Consider the following 21,886-nt stretch of genomic DNA (forward strand, 5'->3'; position numbering starts at 1 on the left):
ATGACCAGTATTCCTAGGAGGGAAGAGAAGGGGAGAGACCCAGGAGAAGGTCATGTGAAGACAGAGGCAGAGGATGGAGTGATGTGTCCACAAGCTGGAGAACACCCAGAGCCCCTAGAAGCTGAAAGAGGAGAGGAGGAATCCTACCCTAGAGCCTTTCGAGGGGGCTTGGGCTTGCTGATACCTTAATTCTGGGGTTCTAGCCTATATAACTGTGGAAGTTGAGATTTCTGTTCTTTCAGGCCACCCAGTTTGTGGTAATTCACCATGGCAGCCCTAGGGAATGAATACAGACACTTCTGTAAGGTTGGAGGTGCCTGTCAGAAGGCACAGCAAGACACAGCCATTGCCAGAACCTGACGGTATAGTGGGGAGGATATGGGATGAAGAAATACCCCAAGTCGTCCTTCTTCCCTCCAGTCTACTGCTGGTGTTTCCCATTGACCAAACCTTCCCAGAAGGCCGGAGATGAGACAAGCACCAGCCTTGCCTCTCCCAGGACACCGAACAGAACGATGAGTGGATATGTGGGGGAAAGGGCATCAGGAGAGTGGCCAAACACATCCCAATGCATGAGGACTTTAGAAAGTGAATATGGGTAGAGAAGAGAAGATTACCTAGGGTCGAGCCCCAGAGAGACCGACGTTTAGAGATTGAGTAGAAAAGGAGAGACAGGAAGGTAGTAGGAAACATAAAAGGAAGGTGTGGCCGAGAAATCTGAGCCTAAAAAGGTGGTCCTGGGGTTTTGCAGCCTGGAGGTCTTTGGTGATTCTCACTAGATGAGTTTTGGTAAAGTGATGGGGCTAGAAGACAGCTTGGAGGAAAAGGCAGAAGAAAAAATCGAAGTGAGGAAGTGGAAGCAACACATGGAATCAACTCCTTCTTTATGAAGGGGAGCAGAGAAATGGGTTGTGACTGGAGGGAAATTTGGAGACAAGGATGGGGTTTCTAATGATGGGAGAATATTAATTTCCCTAAATTGGCTCATTCCTAGCAGTGCACCAGTATGCCCTGGTATCTTCTCCCATCTAGGATGCTACAATTCTCAAATGCTCATTTTGAGGTTTAAGATCACGAATTTACCCAGATCGTTGATCTCATTCAGAAATGTACCTCTGTGCAAGCACCTGAAAGGCCACTGGTTGGGTTCATCCAGGCTCTTTCCAGAAGGGAAGGAAATGGCAAGGACATGATAGATAGCCAACCTGTATAAGGTTGGCAAGGAAGGAAACGAAGGCAGGAGAGGGTGCCGAGAAATGGTGGGGTCAGCGAGTGGCAGGGTTTCATGGGAGGGATGTTTCCTTGGAGATGTTTCCTTTAGGAGAGCTAGTAAGCTGGGAGGAGGAGAGTGGTGGCTAAAGAGAAGGATGCTGGGAAAGGGTATTGATGGCCGGTGTTGCTTCTAGTAATGCATGGTTGGCGTGCCTTGGAGTTCATAGGGATCATTGATGAAGAGGTAGGGGTGTCTGCCAGTGATTAAGAAGGAAGGGACCAGCAAAGACAGTGGTCTTTCCAGTGGAAATTGAAGGTCATAGAAAGTAACCAGCTCCATCACTCTTACTCCCAGCTTTTGTTTTCCTGTGGGCCTCGGTATCTTGGCTGCTGGGACTGCCTTTAACTTTGGACTTCCTGCTGAGTCCATTGGCACTGGGGGGTACCTTCATGGTCTGTCTGATAAAGAAGGGGAGAATTTCTTGGGGGCCTTCTTGTCGACTGCACCTGGTTTAGAGAGGGTCTTCTTCACCTCACCTGGCTTCTTGGGTATTCTCACCATACCTGGATTCAGAGGGTCCTTTGTCTCACTTGGTTTTTTGGGGCCCTTCTCCTTGGCCCCACTGGGTTTCCTTGGGGCAATCATGGCAGACAACAACTTGGGCTGGATTTTCCTTTTGTTCTTGGGGACTAATTTGAAGCTGCCGGTGGTCTTCTTGGCCTTGGAGTTGATGGCCTTCAGGGAGTGTCCAGGTTTGAGTTTAAGCCAAATGTTGAAGAAATGCGCCGAGAAGATGCCAAGGACATGGTGGATTTCACTGACCACTGCACATAGGGTGACAGTACCACACATGGGGAGAAGGACTTGCCTGGACAGAGGGAACATCCCAGGGAATGGGATTGTGTGAGCAGGTTATTCATCACAGCTTTGCTTGTAATAGAGACGAACTGGAAGCATTTAAGGGAATATGAAATGATGATGCATTAATTCACAAGAATACTGCACAGTCTTTTAAAAGAGAGAGATCCAATGTGTCAATGGGGAAAATGGGTCCAGCGCGGTGAGAGGCATTTTCGTAAAAGGAAAGTGTGATTTCTTATGTTTGTTTTCATTCATTCGGTAGTATTTATTGAGCACTTGCTATGTGTTGGCCACTAGATGCTGGGGACACAGCTGAGAACAAGCCCCTAATGGGGCTGACATTCCAGTAAGAGATCAACGTAAGAAGATAAATAAATAAAATGCATAGTTTGGTGTGATAAGTTGCTAAAATAATTAACAAAAAACAAGCAGGGAGGAGGAATGGCAGTGTTGGTGGGGCTGAGACTTTAGACCTAGTAGCCAGGGAAGGTCTCACTGGAAAGATAATGTTTTAGTACCACCTGATGGATGCAAGGGAGTGAGCCCTGCCCATGTTTGGGGGAGGAGTAACTCAGGAAGAGGCAGCAGCCGGTGTAAAGAACATGTGTAGGGAAAAATCTGAAAAACAGCAAACTGCTAGTGGTGGTTATCCCTGGGCAGTGGGCTAGGGTAAGGGCTTTTCACTTTCTAAATGATACAATATAAATTTTAAAACTAAAAAAAAAAAAAAACCCAATAAAAGCGGTTGTTATTTAAAAAGAAGGATCTTAAGAGCTGCCTGGGTGATGTTTGTGTTCATGGCTCAGAGGAAAGTCAGTGAGTAAAGACATATAATGGGAACTCTGAGAATCAAGGAGAAAGAAAAGAAGCAGAGCCAACAACAATTTTTTTAGGAATTGAAGAAATTTTTTAGAGATTCTCTATATCATGTAGGATAATTAACCATCTTAAAGTGAACAGTTCAGAGGCATTTAGTATATTCACATGGTCCTGTGACCACCACCTCCATCTAGCTGCAAAACATTTCCTACCCCCCAAAAGGAAATCCTGTCCCCATGAAGCAGTTGCTGTTGATTTCCTCCCGTCCCTCACCTCCTGGCAAACGTGACTCTGCATTTTGTCTTTATTAAGTCACTGATTCTGGGTAGCCAAAAGGTTGAAACAGCCATCCGTGGGTGAATGGTTAAACGAACTGGAGTACATCCACACAATGGAATACTACACAGCCATAAAAAGGAACAAAGTACCTGTACACACCCATACGTGGATGGCCCCCAAAACATGCTGCTGAATGAAAGATGCCAGACACAAGAGATCCCGTGTTGTGTAATTGCATTTATATGAAATACCTGCAGGAGATTTTTGCAACATTTATTTTGAGCCTGGTATTTGTAGAACAGATCGTGTACATTCACTGCATCCTGTTTTTGGAATGATTTCAGTTTTGAGAGAAGGCTCAGTCAGCCATGAAGGGAGTAGGTGTTGATGGCCTCCAGGGAAGGAAGGGACCAAAACTTAGATGGGTAAAAAAAGAATAGAAAACGTTAATACTACTGGTAGGTGTAATTGTCATAAACATAATAATATAAGCATTGATTGCATCATCACAAGGAGATGAACCCCATCTCATGTTTTTATAAGCATGTTAAGTTTTCTTAATATTAAGTTCCATAGCAGAAACCAGAGTAAATAATAACTAAACACACATTTATGGAGTACATACTATATGCCAGGTCCTGTTCTAAGTGTACTGGGTGTGTCCATTCATTCTATTCTCCACAGCCCTATGAGGTGGGCACAAGTTTTTGTATTTTATGTATGAGGAAACAGGCTCAGAGAAGGAAACTCTTTTGACCAACGTCAGAACCATGCCTGACCCCCAAACCCTTTTAACTACTCTGCTCTACGATTTCTCTTGTAGGTATTTCCATTTTTCTGAGCAGAAGCATGATCCAGCTGCCCTGGATAGATTTATCTCTTCAGAACCAAAGTGTTGAAATGTCTTAGGTTATATTAAAAAAACAAATGACACATCACACCTATTTGGTGTCTGGTTTTTAATTTTCTTTTCATTTGATTTTCCTGGTGACATAATGAATCTTTTTTTTTTTTTTTGGTCTCTGCTCTAGATGTGAAATATAGGTCTTTATAAATGTCTCAGAGAGTGTTAATACTTGATGCTGGGTTTGCTTGCCCTGCCCCAGTCTTTCCACGTCTGGGTGGATGTGAAATTAAGCTTCACCTCTTGCTGCTGGCCATGGTGCTGAAAAGTTCCCCGGCAGCGCCCAGAGTTGCCCTTGGTTGTATGTTGTCACTGCTAGAATCTCTAGCTGATGTGCTGGTGGAAAGTTCTTTTCTAAGCTTGATTTTTGGTTGGTACGTGCGTTGGAGAGTCAAACCCCGTGTCTGAGAACTGAATACCATCTGGATTATTGGAAGTTAAAGTTGTCATTAACATAACCCACTTGGGATGGGCTTATGAGGGCGTGGATTAGCATGTAGTAGTTGCTCATTACTACATTAAATTGTGGCAGTTGGGACTCAGTTGAGGTCTACTCCATTTGGTCTCATCCATATGGTTAACACCCCAGGTGTACCCCAACTCAAATTTTTAAATAAAGACAAAACTATCCACCTTCTAATAAGGGTAAGCTGCTGAGTGGTCTTTGGGGACCACCAGCTTGCAAGCATGGATCTTGGGGTGAGCGCTAGCTCTTCCAGTATTTCCTGTGTGATCATGAGTAATTTACTTAACCTCTCTGAGCCTTTATCTCCTTATCTGGAAAATGGGGCTTGCAACCCACCTTGTGGAACTGTTGCAAAGAATTCACTGAAACGAGTGTAAAATGCTTAGCACGGTGTCTGCCCAATGAAGCACTCGATAAATGCAGCTGTAATTATGGTTGTTGTGCCTGTTAATGGCCCCATAACAGTTTATCATATTGCCGAGTTAAATGCTGGCGTTTGTTTAGCGAAGCAAGGAGTATGTCCTAAACCCATACATCTAGGGCTCTGGTACCTCCTGCTCTTTTCCTGGTAATTGTGATGAGCATGGAACTAACATGAAAATAAGGTCTGTTTGGCTTCTCTCCACAAGTTTAACTGCTTGGTTGACTCACTGAAGTATCTGTTTCCTCAGAACATCAGGCAGCCCCTATAGCAGAGAAGACGTCTTGATGAGTTAACAAACCCAATTTGATTTTCACAACAACCACAGGAAGTTGGGAATGAGATAGGATGGGGGCACCATAAAGAGAAGAATGAATTACTTAGACATTCTGCAAGGTCTTGCTAAGGGGCTGGAACCATCAGCCATGCCTACTTTGCAAACTGATTTTCCTTGATGTTCTGGATCCCAAGAGCAGTCCCTGTTAGCAGATGCAGCCCTTCTTCCTTGGGAAGAATCACTTGGTCATTTCCAGTGTCACACACAGCCCCTTTCTGGGGCCTCTGTGGTCCTGATCAATCTAATTTGGGAGGGGGGGAGCTTTGTGCCTGCAGGGCTGTTTGCTATCCTGACTTCAACAAGCCATTTCAGGAGCCAGCTTTTCCTCCCATCAGGGATGCTTCTCTCCTTTCATCTCTTCTCCCCACACTCCCTCCCCTTGGCCTCTTCGGCTGCCTGATTATTCTGGATCCCGCTGACACAGGTGCTTTCTCCCCGAACCAATCGGGGAGCAGGAAGGCTCAGCTCAGCTAGCAGAGGCATTGCTCACCGCAGCTGTGAGTTAGAACCCAGGCTTTCTAAATTGGGAGGAACAGGCACGACTCAGGGTTGGGCTGAGAAAGCCTCACCTCCCCCTGCCTGGACTACCTTTGACTTCTGCCTGGGGTGAGGCATGGGTTCTTCTTCCATGCCAAGAACCCAGTACCCCATCTTTGTGTCTGTGTGCTGACCACATCAATGCATATTTCAAGAAGTTGATTGTGTTCTTAACATGCCTACCGAGACTTGGCATGCAGCAGAGTGGGGGGACAGGATACAAAAACCAGGACCCACGCACCTTTCCTTCCTCATACAGGTGTTTATTGAGCATCTACTATAAAAACAGATGCTCTCTTAGGTGCAGAGAAAAACGCGGTGAACAAAGTAGACAAAAATCCCTGCTTGCATAGAGCTTACAGTCTAGTAGGGGAGACAGTGAACAAGATGAAGAAGGAAAATAGAGCAGATGTTTGACTGGGGACAGGGTCCAAGGAAAAAAATAAGCAGGGCAAGGGGGTAAAGGCCTCACTGGGAATGTGACCTTTGAGTAAAGACTTAAAGGGAGTGATGGAGGGAACCATGTGAGTCTGTGGGGAAAAAAATATTCCAGGAGAGAGAACAGCAGGTACAAAGGCCCTGAGGTGGGACGTACCTGGTGTTTGGGGGAGGCCGGTGTGGCTGCCACAGAGAGAACATGGGGAGACTGAGGTATGAGGGCAGGGAGGTGATGAGGGCAGGTCATACAGGGTCTTGCTGGCTGCTAGGAAGACTGGCTTTTCTTCTGAGTGACATGGGAGCCATGGGAAGGCTGTGACTCCTTCCACATCAGTTAAGCTGGAATTTTCTGCATATTTGTGTCATGCCAATTTGCTCTTATTCCATCAAGATCTCAGGTTTCTTACTAGCCCCCTTGCCTGCATAGGGCCAGAAGACTGGTCCAGGATTCCTGAAGTCTCCTTCTGGGTCAGAATGTGGAGAAGAAAGGGGAGCCCCCACCTCTCTTGAGATGACTCAAAGCCCCAATTACCTGGTCTCCTCCTACCCCTGAAATAGATCTAAGGCAAACTTCACTGTGCACACAGATCCCCTGAAGATCTTGCTAAAATGCAGATTCTGACTCAGCAGGTCCACACGGGGGCCTGAGACTTTGCGTTTCTAAAGGACGCAGCTGATGCGCCGTTCAGTAGCAAGGGTATGAAGTCAGTGTTGCAGATTCTCATGAGAGGCGGGTCTGTGGACTTCGGCAGGGTCCGTGTGTGCGTGGAGGGAGAAGGGTTAATATTTGATAGCCAGTATTGCCATCTTTGACAAGAAACAGCAATAAGGTAGGAGTGGGCAGCCTCTTTTCCATTCTTCCCATGCTAAGGCTTCATCACTCTACCTGGAGAGCTCTGGGCCTGAAATCCAGGAGACACTGGGCAATTGAAACTGATAATGCAACCCGTAAAAGTGCTGCTTGCCGCCAGTCTCCTGGGACTCTTCCTGGAACCTCAGCTCAAGTCTGATGGAGAGGAAGTCACATCCCAGCTGTTTAGGGACAGGAGGCCACACACCCCCTCCCCGCCCAGGAGTGAGCCGGCAGCTCCATACAGAAGTGAGCAAGGAGCTAGTTGGCAGGGAAGGGAAGTGAAATCATCAGATTCAAATCATGGCTTCAGAAGCCTCGGCAAGGGGAGGCCAGGGAAGGGCTTGGCGTTGCTTCTCTGTATACAAATATTGTCTCTTATTTTCTGGGCTGCGGGGTGAGGCAGAATGGCGTATTTGTGCAACATAGCCCAGCTTTGTTCTCTGTGCTCCTAATGACTGTCAGCTCGGAGGCAGGAAGCCAATCAGAGGCACTCGTCGGCAGGGCCGGCTTTTGTTGGCTCCCCAAATTGCCCTGAGTGTCAGATTTGCTTTTCAGAGTGTGCACGGAGCGCGGCTCAGCTGCTTTCAGCTGGAGGCAAAGGCCGAAGCCCGTGACAACGAAGGCCTGGTTTTCCTGGTTTGCTCCCAGGTTGTCCATTCCAGACTTTCCTTTCCCACCTGGAAAGCGTGTATGTGCTCCAGCTCCACCAGCCTGTAAGATCCCTTGGTTTTATGGAGCTTCCGAAAGGCCAAACCTAACCCTGGGGCCAAAGGACAGAACAAGGCAAGTTAGGCTCCAAAGGACAAAGCTGGAAGGAGCTCAGGGGTTTAACATGGCCACGTTCACCGAAACATGCGCTTTGATCCTTCCGCAGAACAGTGTATTCCGGTGTTCCCTGGGGACACTTAGCAATATCCGGAGGTCACTGCTGGTTGTCGTATGGTTTGGTTGTCGTGACTGGAGAGGAGGAGATGCTGTTTCTCATCACCCCCACCACAGAGAATGACCCGGCCCCAAGTTTCAGTGGTGCCGAGGTGGGGGAGCTCTACTCCAGACTAACCAGTACCCTGTGGCTTTTTCCCCTCTGACACCCACTTCTCTACACCCAGATTGACTGGGGGGGTGCCTCTGTGGGTCTGGCAGGGGGACAGGGGACATTCTGGTTCACCAGCTGATCAGCACATCAGGCCCTAATGTCAAGTGAACAGGACAGACCCTCTCCAAGTGCAAACCCTCCGGCAGGACACCCTGGCAGCCTTGGCCACCCGGAGGAGCGTTCCCAGGATTCGGGAAGGAGTTTGCACCTGGAGGGAGAGGGAATGCCACCTCTGGAAATGGCCACACAGACTACCCCTTCCCTCCATCAGATCTTGAAAGGTCAGCTTCTCAGAGGCCTGCCCTGCCCACCATATTATTTTTTTTTGAGGTGAATGTCACATAACAATATTAATCATTCTTAAGTGACTAATTCAGTGGCATTTAGTACATTCAGAGTGTTTGTTGTCCATTATCTATCTAGTTCCAAAACATTAAGCAGTCACTCCCCAGCCCCCTCCCCCGGCCCTTGGCAACTGCCCGTCTGCTTTCTGACTCCGGGGATTTGCCTGTTCTGGACTTGTTGCATACACCGAATCATGCAGCGTGTGGTCTTTCGTGTCGGGCTTCTTTCACTCGGCATCCTCCACACTGTGGCGTGTGTCAGTACTTTATCTTTATGGCCAAGGAAGATTCTGTTGTCGGATGGACCACAGTTGGTTCAGCCATTCATCCGCTGAGGGACGTCTGGTGTGTTTCCACCTTTCGGCTGTTTGAACGGTGCTGCTACGAACGTGCATTTCGGTACCTGCTTTTCAGTTCTCCGGGGTGTATACCGAGGCCATAGAGATTGCGGGATCCTATGGTAATTCCGTGGGTTTGAGGAATCACAGAGGAACTTGAGGAATCACCCAACTGTTTTCCACAGAGGCCGCACCATTTTACGTTCCCTCCAGCAATGCACCGAAGTTCCAATTTTTCACATGCTTGCCAACACTTACTGTTTTTTGCGTGGTTTTGGTTTTTCAGTTTTTGTTTGGATTCTAGTGGCTGTGGGGTGGTAGCTCGTTGTGGGTTTGGTTCTCGGTTCTCTGACAGTGGAGGCTCTCGGACGTCTTTGTATACGTTGATTGGCTACTTGAATATCTTCTCTGGAGAACTATCTACTCAGGCCAATTGCCCATTATTTAATTGGATTGCCTTTTGTCGTGGAGTGACAAATGTTCTTGATATATTCTGGATGCCAGACTTATCAGATACATGATTTGCAAATATTTTCTTTCATTCTGTTGGTTGTCTTTTCACTTTCTCGGTGATGCTCTTTGATGTACAAAAGTGTTTAATTTTGAGGATGTCCAGTTTGCCCGTTTTTTCTTTTTTTGTTCATGATTTTGGTGTCAGATCTGAACACTGTACTTTATTATTTTTTTTAAGATTTACTCATTATTTAAGAGAGAGAGAGAGCATGTGAGCAGGGGGAGGGGCAGAGAGAGAGGGAGAGAGGAATCTGGAGCAGACCCCCTGCCAAGCGCAGAGCCTGATGTGGGGCTTAATCTCACAACCCTGAGATCATGACCTGAGCCTAAATCAAGAGTTGGATGCTTAACTAACGAGCCACCCAGGTGCCCCTGACCACCCTCCTTTAAATTGCAACCCCAGCCTCCTTTCCTGCTTTTTCTCTGCATAGCGCTCACCACCTCGTAACGCTCTATACGTGTGGCTATCTCACACGCTCACTTCTCCTCCACGAGGGTAGAGATTTTTTGTTTCTTTTACTGTAAGCTGTGTCCCCAGGGCCCAGAACAGGGCCTGGCACCCAGTAGGTGCTGAGTTAATATTTGCTCTATGAACGTTGGAGGTGAGATGGGGGAACAATGTCTACATTTTCCTTAAAAAGTCACCTGCTGGGTCTGTAGAGCAGTGACACTACTCCACAGGACACTCGCACGGGGGATGCATGTTATTATACACTTGCCCAGACCTCCGAATGTTCGACACCAAGCATGGAGCATGATGGAAGCTCCGGACGTTGGGTGATAATTATGTGTCAGTGTAAGTTGATTGATTGTAACAAATGCACCACTCTGATGGAGAATGTTGATAATGGGGGGGGCTGTGCATGTGTGGGGGCGGGGTGTGTGTGGGGGGAATCTCTCTACCTTCCGCTGAGTTTTGCTGTGAGCCTAAACAAGCTGGAAAGATTTTCCTTAATTCCTCCATACTCCCTTTGAATATATGATTTTAGCCACCATCATAGCAAACTGCATCGTCCTTGCTCTGGAGCAGCACCTGCCTGATGATGACAAGACCCCAATGTCTGAACGACTGGTGAGTGCTGTCTCTCTTTCGCTTTAGAGGCGAATGGCCGTGGCTATGGGAGCAGAGGGCAGAGTGGGCTCTCAGTCTTGGAGCCAAGCGCTGGATCACGAGCCCCCCCACCTGGGAAGCCTAAATTTCACGAGCACCAATAATCTGGAGAGAGAGATGCCTTCACGACTCACCCCCCAAGACCTGGCAAACCCGATGCTGCCCGGGAGGGCAGTGGGTGACAGGTGTTCACATTGTCCGTAGAAACATCATATGAGAAACAAAATTCTTTTTTTTTTTTAACGATTTTATTTATTTATTTGACAGAGAGAGAGACAGCCAGCGAGAGAGGGAACACAAGCAGGGGGAGTGGGAGAGGAAAAAGCAGGCTCATAGCGGAGGAGCCTGATGTGGGGCTCGATTCCAGAACGTTGGGATCATGCCCTGAGCCCAAGGCAGACGCTTAACGACTGCACCACCCAGGCGCCCCGAGAAATAAAATTCTTGTGAAAGGTGTTTGACTATACATGGAAATGAAGAGAACAGTACAATGAACCCCTTCATGAACCCCTCACCCAGATTCAACTGGTGTCAAGACTTTGCCTTATTTGTTTCCTCTGTCCCCTTGCATTTCATTGGTTTGTGTTTCCCGGCCAAAATGGTTGAAGGCAAATCCCAGACAACTTACCAGCTCACTGCCATATACTTACTTAAGTCTGCATTGCTAAAAGTATGAGCATTTTCTTCCATTACCACAGTGACATTTTTACACCCAACACAACTTACGGTGGTTCCTTGGAACCATCTAAGACCCAGTCAGGAATCAGATTTTCTCAGAAATAGCATTTTTCAGTCGGTTTGGTCAAACCAGGATCCAAACCAGGTCTAGATTTTGTTATGTTGCTTAAACCATATATATATATATATTTTTTAAAGATTTTATTTATTTATTTTTGAGAGAGAGAGAGAGACTATAGCACAATCAGGGGGAGGGCAGAGGAAGAAGCAGACTCCCCACTGACCAGGGAGCCTGACATGGACCTCAATCCCAGGACCCTGGGATCATGACCTGAGCCAAAGGCAGATGCCCAACTGATTGAGCCACCCAGGCATCCCTGCTTAAACCTTTTAAACTAAAGCAGCTGTTTTCCCTCCTGCCCTTGACTTATGGCAGAAACCAGTGCGGTGGCCCTAAAGCATGTCCCACATTCTGATGTTAGCCTGGTTGCTTGTGTATGGTGTCATTTGGCTTGTTCTTCTATCTTCTGTGTCTCGTGTTATGGATGTCAGCTCTGCGGGACATACATAGTCCTCATTCAGTGTTACTCATTGGTGAAAGTCAGCAGAGCTGTAAACTAGCACTAAGATCCTTGTCAATCCCCCTATCTATCCCCAGACCCACTGGTTCCTCCCCTGGCATTCTGCCAGTGCAACAAAGGAGACTTTTTTTCCTTTCTGTCACCTTTTCAGAGCCAGCTGTAATAGCTCAAGTGTAGGTAGAGGGGGATGTAAGAATCCACTCGTTCCTAATCCACAAAGTATAGATGGTTCTCAAGACATCTAACTGTTAATAGGTATGAATTATAACATGTATTCTAAAACATATCACTAACCTATCAAACTTATGATTCCAAGTTTTGGGGGTTTTTGGGGGGTTTTTTTAAAGATGAAGCTAAGTAAAGAGAGTCAGCTAGAAAAATAGGAAGCAAATAGTAGTACCATGGCAAGCTGATAGGGAAAGAATCACGAAGGCGGAAAGGATTGAAGCTTGAGAAACTTCGTAAAAGATTGGAAACCATCCACATAGGGGCTCTGATGGAGTGGAGCTTTTAGCTTAATTTCAAATACTATAGACTATCAGCTGGAAGCCGGAAACTGTCAGGAGGTTCAGGGAGGAGTTGGGGACCAGGACACTGGCCATTTGCCAGTAAACGCGGAAGTATTTCTCCAGTATTTTAGCAACCTGAGTGGCTGCGCTGGTGCGTACCAGCTGCGAATCTTCACGAGTGTCAGATCCGGGGGTGAGGGAGGTTGGTGGACAGGGTCCAACCTCAAAGGCCTTGAGGGATGCGTGTGACAAATACACTGAATCAGTGCTTTCCAGTAGAATTCTCCGCAGTGATGGAAATGCTCTCCATCTGCACTGTCTGATATAGTAGTCACTGGAATGTGGCTAGTGTGTCTAAGGAGCTGAATTCTTATTTTATTTCATTTGAATTAATTTACAGTTAAATAGCCACATGTGACCAATGCCTGCTATACTGGACGCCAGAGATCCAAACAAACAATTCTGTTTGGCCAAGTGATATGTGAGGTTGGCCAGAAGGAAAGAAGGAAGGTGTCTTCTCCATGCTTCTGCTTCTCTTGCAAAAGCATTCAGGCAAGAGAACTCTGGAAAGGATGCATTAGGGGGCAGTGAGTGCTGGAGGGTAGGAGAGGTGAGGAAAAATGGGTAGAGATCTCTGGGTGGGCCGGGTCCCCAGTCGTGCCACCCTCTGTCCAGCCAAGATCTTGACCTTACCTTCTCTCCCTTCCAGGATGATACAGAACCATACTTCATTGGAATTTTTTGTTTCGAGGCTGGCATTAAAATCATCGCCCTGGGGTTTGCCTTCCATAAAGGCTCTTACTTAAGGAATGGTTGGAACGTGATGGACTTCGTGGTGGTGCTAACAGGGTAAGTGTCAGCGGCTGTGTTTCTTAGAATTATCTTGAACTCTGAAGACTTTGGAAACATCATGGTTGGTGTGTCCGGGCTGGGCTCGGGAAGGCTGAGTCCCCCTGTGCTTCTTCACCCTGCCTCTGCCTTCTCGCTCCCCATCTCCCTACCCTGGCTGCATGTTGCTGCAGATGCTTTGGTTACAGTTAGAATAATGGCTTATTAGAGTTGACTGCTTCCAGTGAGCTTTGTGTGCATTCTCTCATTTAATCTCACAGCAACCCGGTGAATTAGGAAATATGAATATTCCCATGCGAACACAGAGAGATCCGAAGCACAGATATGAACTTGCCTAAGATCACCCAGCTAGTGGAACTAGAATTTGAGCCTAAAATTATGTGATTCCAGAACTCGAATTTTTAACTGTTGTGCATATGTGGTCCTTTTGCCTCACTTGGGGATGCCTTTATTCAGGTTGGTCTGGATTTCCAACCGGTAAATGTTTGTTGAGGATTTCTGGGTGCAACGGGTTTTGGTAGGGCTGTGGAGAAAACCAAGCTAGATAAGGTACAGTGACTGCCTTTGAAGAGTTTTCGGATCTGTATATAGCGCACCGTAGTTGAAAGGTGAGTGTGTATGCACTTTCCGCCAAGGACCCTTTCTATAAAGTAACACTAGCTGTTATGACAATAGAATAAACTCGGTAATGTCTTACAACAGAAATTTATTTTTCACTCACTGAAAGTCCAAAACAGTTGTTCCTTGTTGGCAGGGCTCTCTCCTCCAAGCAGTGATTGAGGGAACCCTGGCCCTTGCCACATTGTGGCTCCTCATCATTGACTCACAGCTTCCAAGAACTCTGTGCTTATCTCCAACAAACCACAGAAGGGAAATGAGCATGCAAAGTGATACTAGGGAGGTTTTATGGGCCTGGCACATGCCTCTTCCTTTCCTATTCTTTTGGCTAGAATTTATTCACATGACACACATCACTGCAGGGGAAGCTGGGGAGCATTAGACTGTGCTTGGAAGGAAAGGAAGGTGGATTTGCTGAGGGGTCCCCTCTGTCAGGGACCCCAAAGTCCTATAACAGATGCCAGTGTAGACATTACCATTTCGTGCTGATTTCTGGCTCCTCTGCCCATCCACTCCTCTCCTCCAAGCTAAGACTGGCTTGTCTTCCAAGACTCCTATTCATTCCTCATAGTTCCCCTCTGTGGGGTCACAGCTGCCCTCTGTGGGGTCACAGTTCCCCTCTGTGGCATCATAGCTCCCCTCTGTGGGGTCACAGGTCTCCTCTGTGAGGTCACAGCTGTCCTCTGTGGAGTCATCACAGTTCTCCTCTGGGGTCACAGCTGTCCTCTGTGGAGTCATAGCTCCCCTCTGTGGGGTCACAGGTCTCCTCTGTGGGGTCACAGGTCTACTCTGTGGGGTCACAGCTCCCTTGTGTGGGGTCACAGCTCTCCTCTGTGGAGTCACAGCTGTCCTCTATGGGGTCATAATTCTCTTCTAGGATCAGATTTCTCCTCTAGGCTCTGTTGCTATTCCAGATCCTGCCTCTCCTGGCAGATGTCATGGGTCTTAGCACCCATGCTGTGTTGGCTGGGCTCCTGCAATTCAGGTTTTGAGCACATTTGTTGTTTCATTGCAATGTTGCTTTTCCCAAAAGGAGCTTTTTCATATTGGGCTGTTTTGGTAGAGGCATTCAGATGTGAGTGGTCTGTTGTGGGGACCCTGGGCTAGCTCTAGTGGGCTTGAGTGCTCCTTGAGGGTCCTCTGTTGGTTGCGCCCATAGTCCTGTGGCTTGGGACCTTGGCATGTTCCAAAGACATGTTGTGGTTTTGGGCACCTTTTTCTTACCTTGGTAGGAAACTTGTCTGTGAAACATTCTAATAGCTGACTTTGTTGTTGTTGTTGTTGTTAAAAGTGCATAACAAAGGGGTGCCTGGGTGCCTCAGGCCATTGAGTATCTGACTCTTGATTTTGGCTTGGGTCCTGATCATGGGATCATGGGATTGAGCCCCACATTTGGCTCCACACTCAGTGGGGAGTCTGCTTGAGATTCTCTCTCCCTCTGCCCGTCCCCACCACACTCACGCTCCCTCCCTCCCTCTCTCTCTTTAAAAATAAATAAATAAATCTTTTTTTAAAAAGTGCATAACAAAATATTTAGACATTCAAAAAGTAGAGAATAATATAACAAATATTCGTGTATTCAAATATTCATTCAATGAATATTTTTTTGTGCACCTATTATGTGCCAGGCTCTGGGACACAGCAGTGAACAAAACAGATAAAAGTCCCTCCTTTTGTGCAACAGATAGTCAAGTGGTGAAGAAAAACTAAATGAATAAGTGAATGAATAAATATCTAGTGTGTTAGGGGGCAATGAGGGCTACAGAGAAATAATCAATCAGAGAAAGGATGGGACGTGTTATGAGCAAGAGGGCTGGAAGCCAGGGAAGACTTTATCGGGAAGGCAGTATTTGAATGAAAACCTGAAGGAGGTGAGTGAATGAGCCTTGAGGATAGCTAAAGGAGGGCAGTGACAGGCGGAGGGAATAAATAGCACATGCAAAGGTCCTGAGGCCAGACTGTATCTGGTATGTTTGGTGAGCAGTGAGAAGGCCAGAGTGGCTGGAACAGAGTAAGTGAGGAAGAGGTGAGGACAGGGAATTGATGGAAAAGCAGCCTACCATGAAAATGAAATCTTTCTTTTTCTTTTTCTTTTTTTAAGATTTATTTATTTATTGGCAGGGGAGACATAGAGAACTGGTGGCGGGTGGAGGGGCAGAGGGAGAGAGAAACTCAAGCAGACTCCACGCTGAGCATGGAGCCTGATGTGGGGCTCTATCTGACGATCCTGAGATCATCACCTCAGCCAAAACCAAGAGCTGGATGCACGACCAACTGAGCCCCCCAGGCGCCCCCAAACGAAACCTTTCTCATACAGTGTAAGTCCCCTGTGTTCTCTTCCCTGGTTTTGTTCCTTTCTCTTCCCCATGCAGAAACACTTCCTGAGTTTTGTGTTTATCATTTCCTGTTATGTATTTGCCCTTTTATATATGTGTAAATAAGGGTATAAGGAATACATAGTACCTATTTTATATTTTGACTACGTAAGAAACATATATGCTGCGTTCTGGCACTGTTTTAAGTTTCTCTGTCAGCGTTTCCTTCGACAGCCTTTCTTCTGCACTCACCGTGAGATTAATGTGATTGACAGGACGAGGTCTCACTCAGCCATTTTCCCTGCTGCATAGTATTCTGCAGTAGGAATATTCTACCATGTATTTATCTCTTTGGGTCATTTCCAGCTTTGGGCTCTTTTGAACCAAGCTGTCACCTCACTCTTGCTAGTGGATTTCTCCAGGGCTTCTGCCTGGGAGTGGAACTGCTGAGTGGCGTACTCCACAGCCCCGGCTTCACGAGGCATTGCCAAATGGCTCTGCAAAGTGGCTGTGCCAATTTATACTCCGTGGGGGCTGGCTCTTGCTGGCAGGGGCTGGCTTGACCTTGCTGGCAGTAAGAAGCCCTAAGAAAATATCCCTGGTTCTTTATAACATGGTTCTTGGAACATCCAGAGAAGCACGTATACCATTTAGTAGGTAGTAAGTCTCAGTAGATGGTCATTAAGTTGAAAGGCGGCCGGGGTGGTAAGTTAGTTAGCCACTGGGCCGTTTGCATCTGCTCCTTGATTACAACAAGGTGATCTTTTCCCCTAGTTTTTTAACATCTGATGAGGCTCTAGAGGAGAAATTCTTCATTGGAGACAGATAGGTCCTAAGGATGAAAGCCTTAGAATGAATGGGATCCGTGGACCCTCTGAAATTGCATGCAAAAATGACGTGTATCTGTATATTTTTCTAGTCTGTAATTTTCATTAGATTCTCAGGGGGTCCTGCTCCTAACACCGCAAGGAGCCACCGCTGTGTTTCTTTCTTACCCCTTTTCCTATCCCTCTACATTTTTCCTGCCTTCTTTTCTCTTGCTTGTCTCCCTGTTGCTTCTCCCGTAATCAGCCACCCTTCCTTATTGTCTCCAGTTCTGTCTCCTTCAAATCAAGCACATAGCTCAAATTTCATTACTTCAAATTCCAGGGGGCTGTTTGGTCTCCTGTTGGGCTGTAAGCAAGGAACAGAGAGTAGGGACTGCAAGCCCCACAAACTCAGCCTTCTGTGTGGGGTGGCGCTGCCAGGCAAATGCTGTGTACTCTTCGTTCCGCGTTCTAGGGGGAGGGGACCTGAGTGTATGAATCTGACACTGAGATGACATGGCCTTAATGAGCACTTTCTGATTAACTCATTGTCTTCTCATATTGCTAAGCAAACCGCAGCATTAAAACACCAGTTCATTTTTCATGGATTGATAAGGTTCTCACCTTCTTGTGTAAAGTTTGGCAGAAAATATCGTACCCATGGAGTTTGGTTTGTTCTGTGTAGTTCAAGGCCTCCGAGAAATTCTAACTTTGCAATTTTATCAAACCCCTTTAGGGGCGCCTGGGTGGCACAGCGGTTAAGCGTCTGCCTTCGGCTCAGGGCGTGATCCCAGCGTTGTGGGATCGAGCCCCATATCAGGCTCCTCCGCTATGAGCCTGCTTCTTCCTCTCCTACTCCCCCTGCTTGTGTTCCCTCTCTCGCTGGCTGTCTCTATCTCTGTCAAATAAATAAATAAAATCTTTAAAAAAAAAAAACCCTTTGAAGTGTGCTTCTATTGTATTCGAAGGTCTGATCGTTAAATTGAAATCGTGTAAGAGGAAGATTTCAGAAGCTTGGCTGTATTTCTGAGATGACAGAGCTTTGACTGTAATGCTCAAACATATGTATAAACATCTGGGAGGTCGAATAATGCAATCGTGCATGTTAACAAAGGAGATTGTGGACACGACCAGGGTAGGGATGAAGACTGTTGTTTTTGTATTCGCAGGCTTAGCCCTGTACCTGGCCTAGGTGTTCAGTAAAATAAATGGCTGCAAAGCGGGAATACTTCTGAGAATCAGAGTGTTCTGGCAAATGCACTAGGCTGTTTATGGAGATGGGACCGTTGTATTGATATAGTCAAACAGCCCGGGAGTCTATGACAGATACTCTGACATCAAATAAGGCATGGGACAGAGGAACTCTGGGTCCTTGCCAACTCTGACATTTCATGACTCTGTAAAAATGATGGCTCCTTTTTGGAAGGTCCTACCAACTGCCCCAGCCGTTGGGAAGTTTTGTTGAGGATCAGAAGTGAGGAAAATACCCAGCCACTCAGGTGACATCAGGAAAGGATGTTGGCTTTGGTTTCATGGCATCACTGAATTTTAGGACTCAATGGACTCTGGCAGGTCGAAACCCTTTATTTCACTCACAAGGGAGTTAAGACACAGAGAGGCTAAGTTGTTTGCCCAAAGTCAAACTTACACTGAGATGGTGGCAAATCAGGAAACTTCCAGAATCTGAAGCTGTGCTCACATCAAGGAGCCTAGAACCCCAGTTTGGGGGCAGTGGGAGTGGTATAGATGACTAATGCCCCCCCCAACTGAGTTTTTGTCATCAGAGCCTTGCCTTTTCCTTCCTTCCATCCCCCAAGTACCCAGCCTGTGGCCCCTTTCCAGAGAGATAGAAAGGGAGCCTCAGATAGTAATCCTAGTTCCCCTTTACACAGCTGAAGAAACTGGGGCCCAGTAGGGTCATAAGGACTTGACCAGAGTCACACACCTCACACTGTCTTCCCTTTGATCAATTGAACAAACACCTGTCACCACTCTTCACTCTCTCCTCCTTCCTTCACCTCCCATGTTGCTGTTCTGAGTTGCCTGAAAATAAAAACAGCATTCTAAACACAACAACAAAAACAACACAGAGTTGGTGCTCTAACTCATGAGACCAACAACAGCTCCTATAAATACCAGCTGCATTTTATTTTAATGTCTCTCTGCATTAATTTCTTCTCCGGTGGATCAGTCACCCTTGGTTTCAGAAGAGTTCCCTACTATGGCACAAATACTTCTTATCATTCAGAGAGTTTTATCATTGAGAAAGCATTGATCTTTTTATTGTTCAAAGCATTTGGTTGTCATGGTATTTGCTGAATAGTGTTCCACCAGGAACAGCCTCACTTCCTAGCAGCGGGGGTTAGCTTCTCCATCTTGTAGTATGGTGACAGTGATAGTAATGATGTTGGCTGCCATGCTTGTTATTCCCATCATTTATTAAGCATTTACTATGTGCCAGCACTATATTAACAATTTCATGTGTGTTATCACATTTCAGTTCCACAAGCCTTTTTTAGAGATGAATCCGAGGCTCAGAGAGGTCGAGCTACTTGCAAGGGGTCCCCCAGCTAGTAAAGGATGGATCAGGATCTCAACCACTCTACTGGGATGGTGCCCTAAAACTAGGATAACCTGAGTTATCCTCAGTTAAGTTCAAAGACATATATTCAGCCCAGTATCCTTATAAACATAATACCTGTTATTAATAGCGATGGCAACATTGACAAATTAGAACTTAGAAGGCACTTACAACATGATATACTATACATGGATGTATCCTCAGTTAATCTTTACAGCCCTCTGAAATAAGTACCACTATTACCCCCACTTTACAGATGAAGAAACTAAGGCTCAAAGAGGCTAAACACCTTGCCCAATGTCACCTACCTCATAAGTGGTAGATCTAGGATTTAAAGTCAGGTCAATCTGGAGCGAGAATCCATATTCTTGTGTCCTACACTATTTCTTTAAAATAAAATTTACTTTTCTTCCCTATCTTGGACTCCACTGTAGCAGGGAAAAAAATAGGCAAAAGAGATGTCCACAAATGGGAGACTGGCATAGACCAATGATTAAGACCTGGGCTTCAGAGTCCAAGGGAGCTCTGCCAGTGATGAACTCGAGAATGTGCACGGATCCCTCCAAACCTCAGTTTTCTCACCTGGAAAAAGGGATTGTGTCTGCCTCCTCAGGCTGTGGTAGGGATTGGAGAAGGCAACATTGTGGCCGACACCATGAACCGAGCCCCTGGACTATTCTTAGTTCTTCATAAATGGGAGTTGATGAATTGAAGGAAAGGAAATTAGAACATATTCCTTTGGAGGTGTGGTAGATCCTGCAAATGCCCCACTCCATATTTGTCCCACTCACCTCCAAGTTTACCTGTGATGAGAAGTTCCCATGCAAGCTAACCTCTTTGTACCTCCCGTACTCTCATCTTTCTGCATCTGTGCTGGAGGGTCTTCTCCAGCATTGCAGGAGTTTGTTCAGCCCACATGACAGACGTTTAACACCCCCGGAGCAGCCCTTAAGCAGTGAGAGAGGCAGTCAGTGTATAAATAGGCCTGGCTTCCCCGTTGCTCAGTGAGAAGACTTGGAGGTGTGTTCTACCTCTCAAAGGGCCTTCCACAGAATTGAATTCCAGTTGCTCACGATGATACCCATTCATTAGCGCACCCTTTACTGACTTCTTGCTTTCTAGTTTATCCCTTTTAATTCCACGGATCATCTCCCAAAAGTCCTCGTCTTGGAGCCATAATAGTTAGAAGCCTAGCGGGTTAGAGATTTCAGCACCCTGGACAGCGCACAGCACGCCTCACCAGATAAAGACGTCCTCCTTTCTCCCTCCGCCCCTGACTGGAGTGGGGAGGGGCTGAGTGAGGACCAGATGGCCAGGTGACATTGCTCCGTACTGAGCTTCTTGGCCAGTTTCCTTGTGTGGCTGGAGAAGACCTTGCCATCCATCTCTCAGCAGGTTTAGAGGCTTATTGAGGTTTTGTCCTCTTGAATTGCTATGACAAACACCAGCCTGCCTCCAGTGAGGCATCTGGCCACTGCCTCTACAGTTTGCAGGGCTAAATGACTCCTCTCTTCTCACCAGGGCAGGGAGGCGGCTGCCTGGCGGGCAGAGGAAATCTCAGCGGAACGGGAAGCAAGTGGGTGCCTGGGGCTGAGGCAGAGGCTGCCAAGTGAGAGACACTGTGCTTTGCTTTATGCAGGGAGGAGATACATTGGAGATGCTCTGTTGTGACAGAGGTTGTAGAAATTGGACAGTCCCCTCTCTGGGCAGGACCTGGGCCTGTCCCAGAGACGACAAGCCCTCGCCTTTGGTGGGGTCATGTAGTAGTAGAATGGTAAAGCTGAGGTTTGGCGGGCGGGGTCTAGAAAAATCAGAGCCCCATTTTTTTGACTTCTCTGGCTATAATGAGCCCTTTGGTGATGTCCACCAATCTCAAAGGTGTAAATACCTTCTGTACTGATGTTCCCCAGACTTAAGTTTTCTGCCCGGAGCTTTCTTGCAGTCCCCGTGTGGGGAGGAGTCCACGGACATCTCACACTCAAGATGTCCAAAACTGAACTCCTGTGCCTCCTTCTCATGTCGCTCTTCCTGTCTTTTTACATCATCGGATGGCAGCTCCGTCCTTCCCGGGGCTCTGGCTAAAAATCTTGACACCTCCTCCCTCATGGTCCATCCTTTCGAAAATTCTGGAAGTTCTGTCTTCTTCCACCTCCGCTGCCACCACCCGGGCTGAGGCATCATCATCTCTCAGCTGGCTTGTTGGAGCAGGCTGTGCCCAGGTCTCTCCACGTATGCCCTCCTCCCCCACAGTCCGTTATCAACACAAGCAGCCAGAAGAATCCTTTTAACACATAAATGAGATCAAATCACTCTTCTGCTCACATCTTCCTCATGGTTCCTGTTTCGCTCAGTGTAAAAGCCAAAGTCCTCACCACAGCCCACAAGGTCCTGCATGATCTGCCCCCGTCACTTCCCACCC

At 46.9% G+C, this 21,886-nt stretch overlaps 1 protein-coding gene across 5 annotated transcripts in view; it reads left to right on the forward strand.

The window, feature by feature from the left end:
• CACNA1A (calcium voltage-gated channel subunit alpha1 A) overlaps positions 1-21,886 on the forward strand; it is a 212,870-nt gene that overhangs the window by 27,491 nt on the left and 163,493 nt on the right. For 3 of the 5 annotated variants that reach the window (XM_087867225.1, XM_087867227.1, XM_087867226.1), the window contains exons 1-2: positions 10,391-10,491; positions 13,008-13,147. In XM_087867225.1, the coding sequence (XP_087723351.1) occupies positions 10,399-10,491; positions 13,008-13,147 (233 nt within the window). In that variant the 5' untranslated portion in view covers positions 10,391-10,398. Of the gene's footprint in view, positions 1-10,385; positions 10,492-13,007; positions 13,148-21,886 lie in introns of those variants that run through there. The other 2 variants (XM_045811947.2, XM_087867228.1) reach the window with 1 other exon arrangement.

The sequence above is a fragment of the Ursus americanus genome, chromosome 14, assembly GCF_024610735.1.
Source record: "Ursus americanus isolate L20-20 chromosome 14, mUrsAme1.1.p, whole genome shotgun sequence".
NCBI classification, from domain to species: domain Eukaryota; kingdom Metazoa; phylum Chordata; class Mammalia; order Carnivora; family Ursidae; genus Ursus; species Ursus americanus.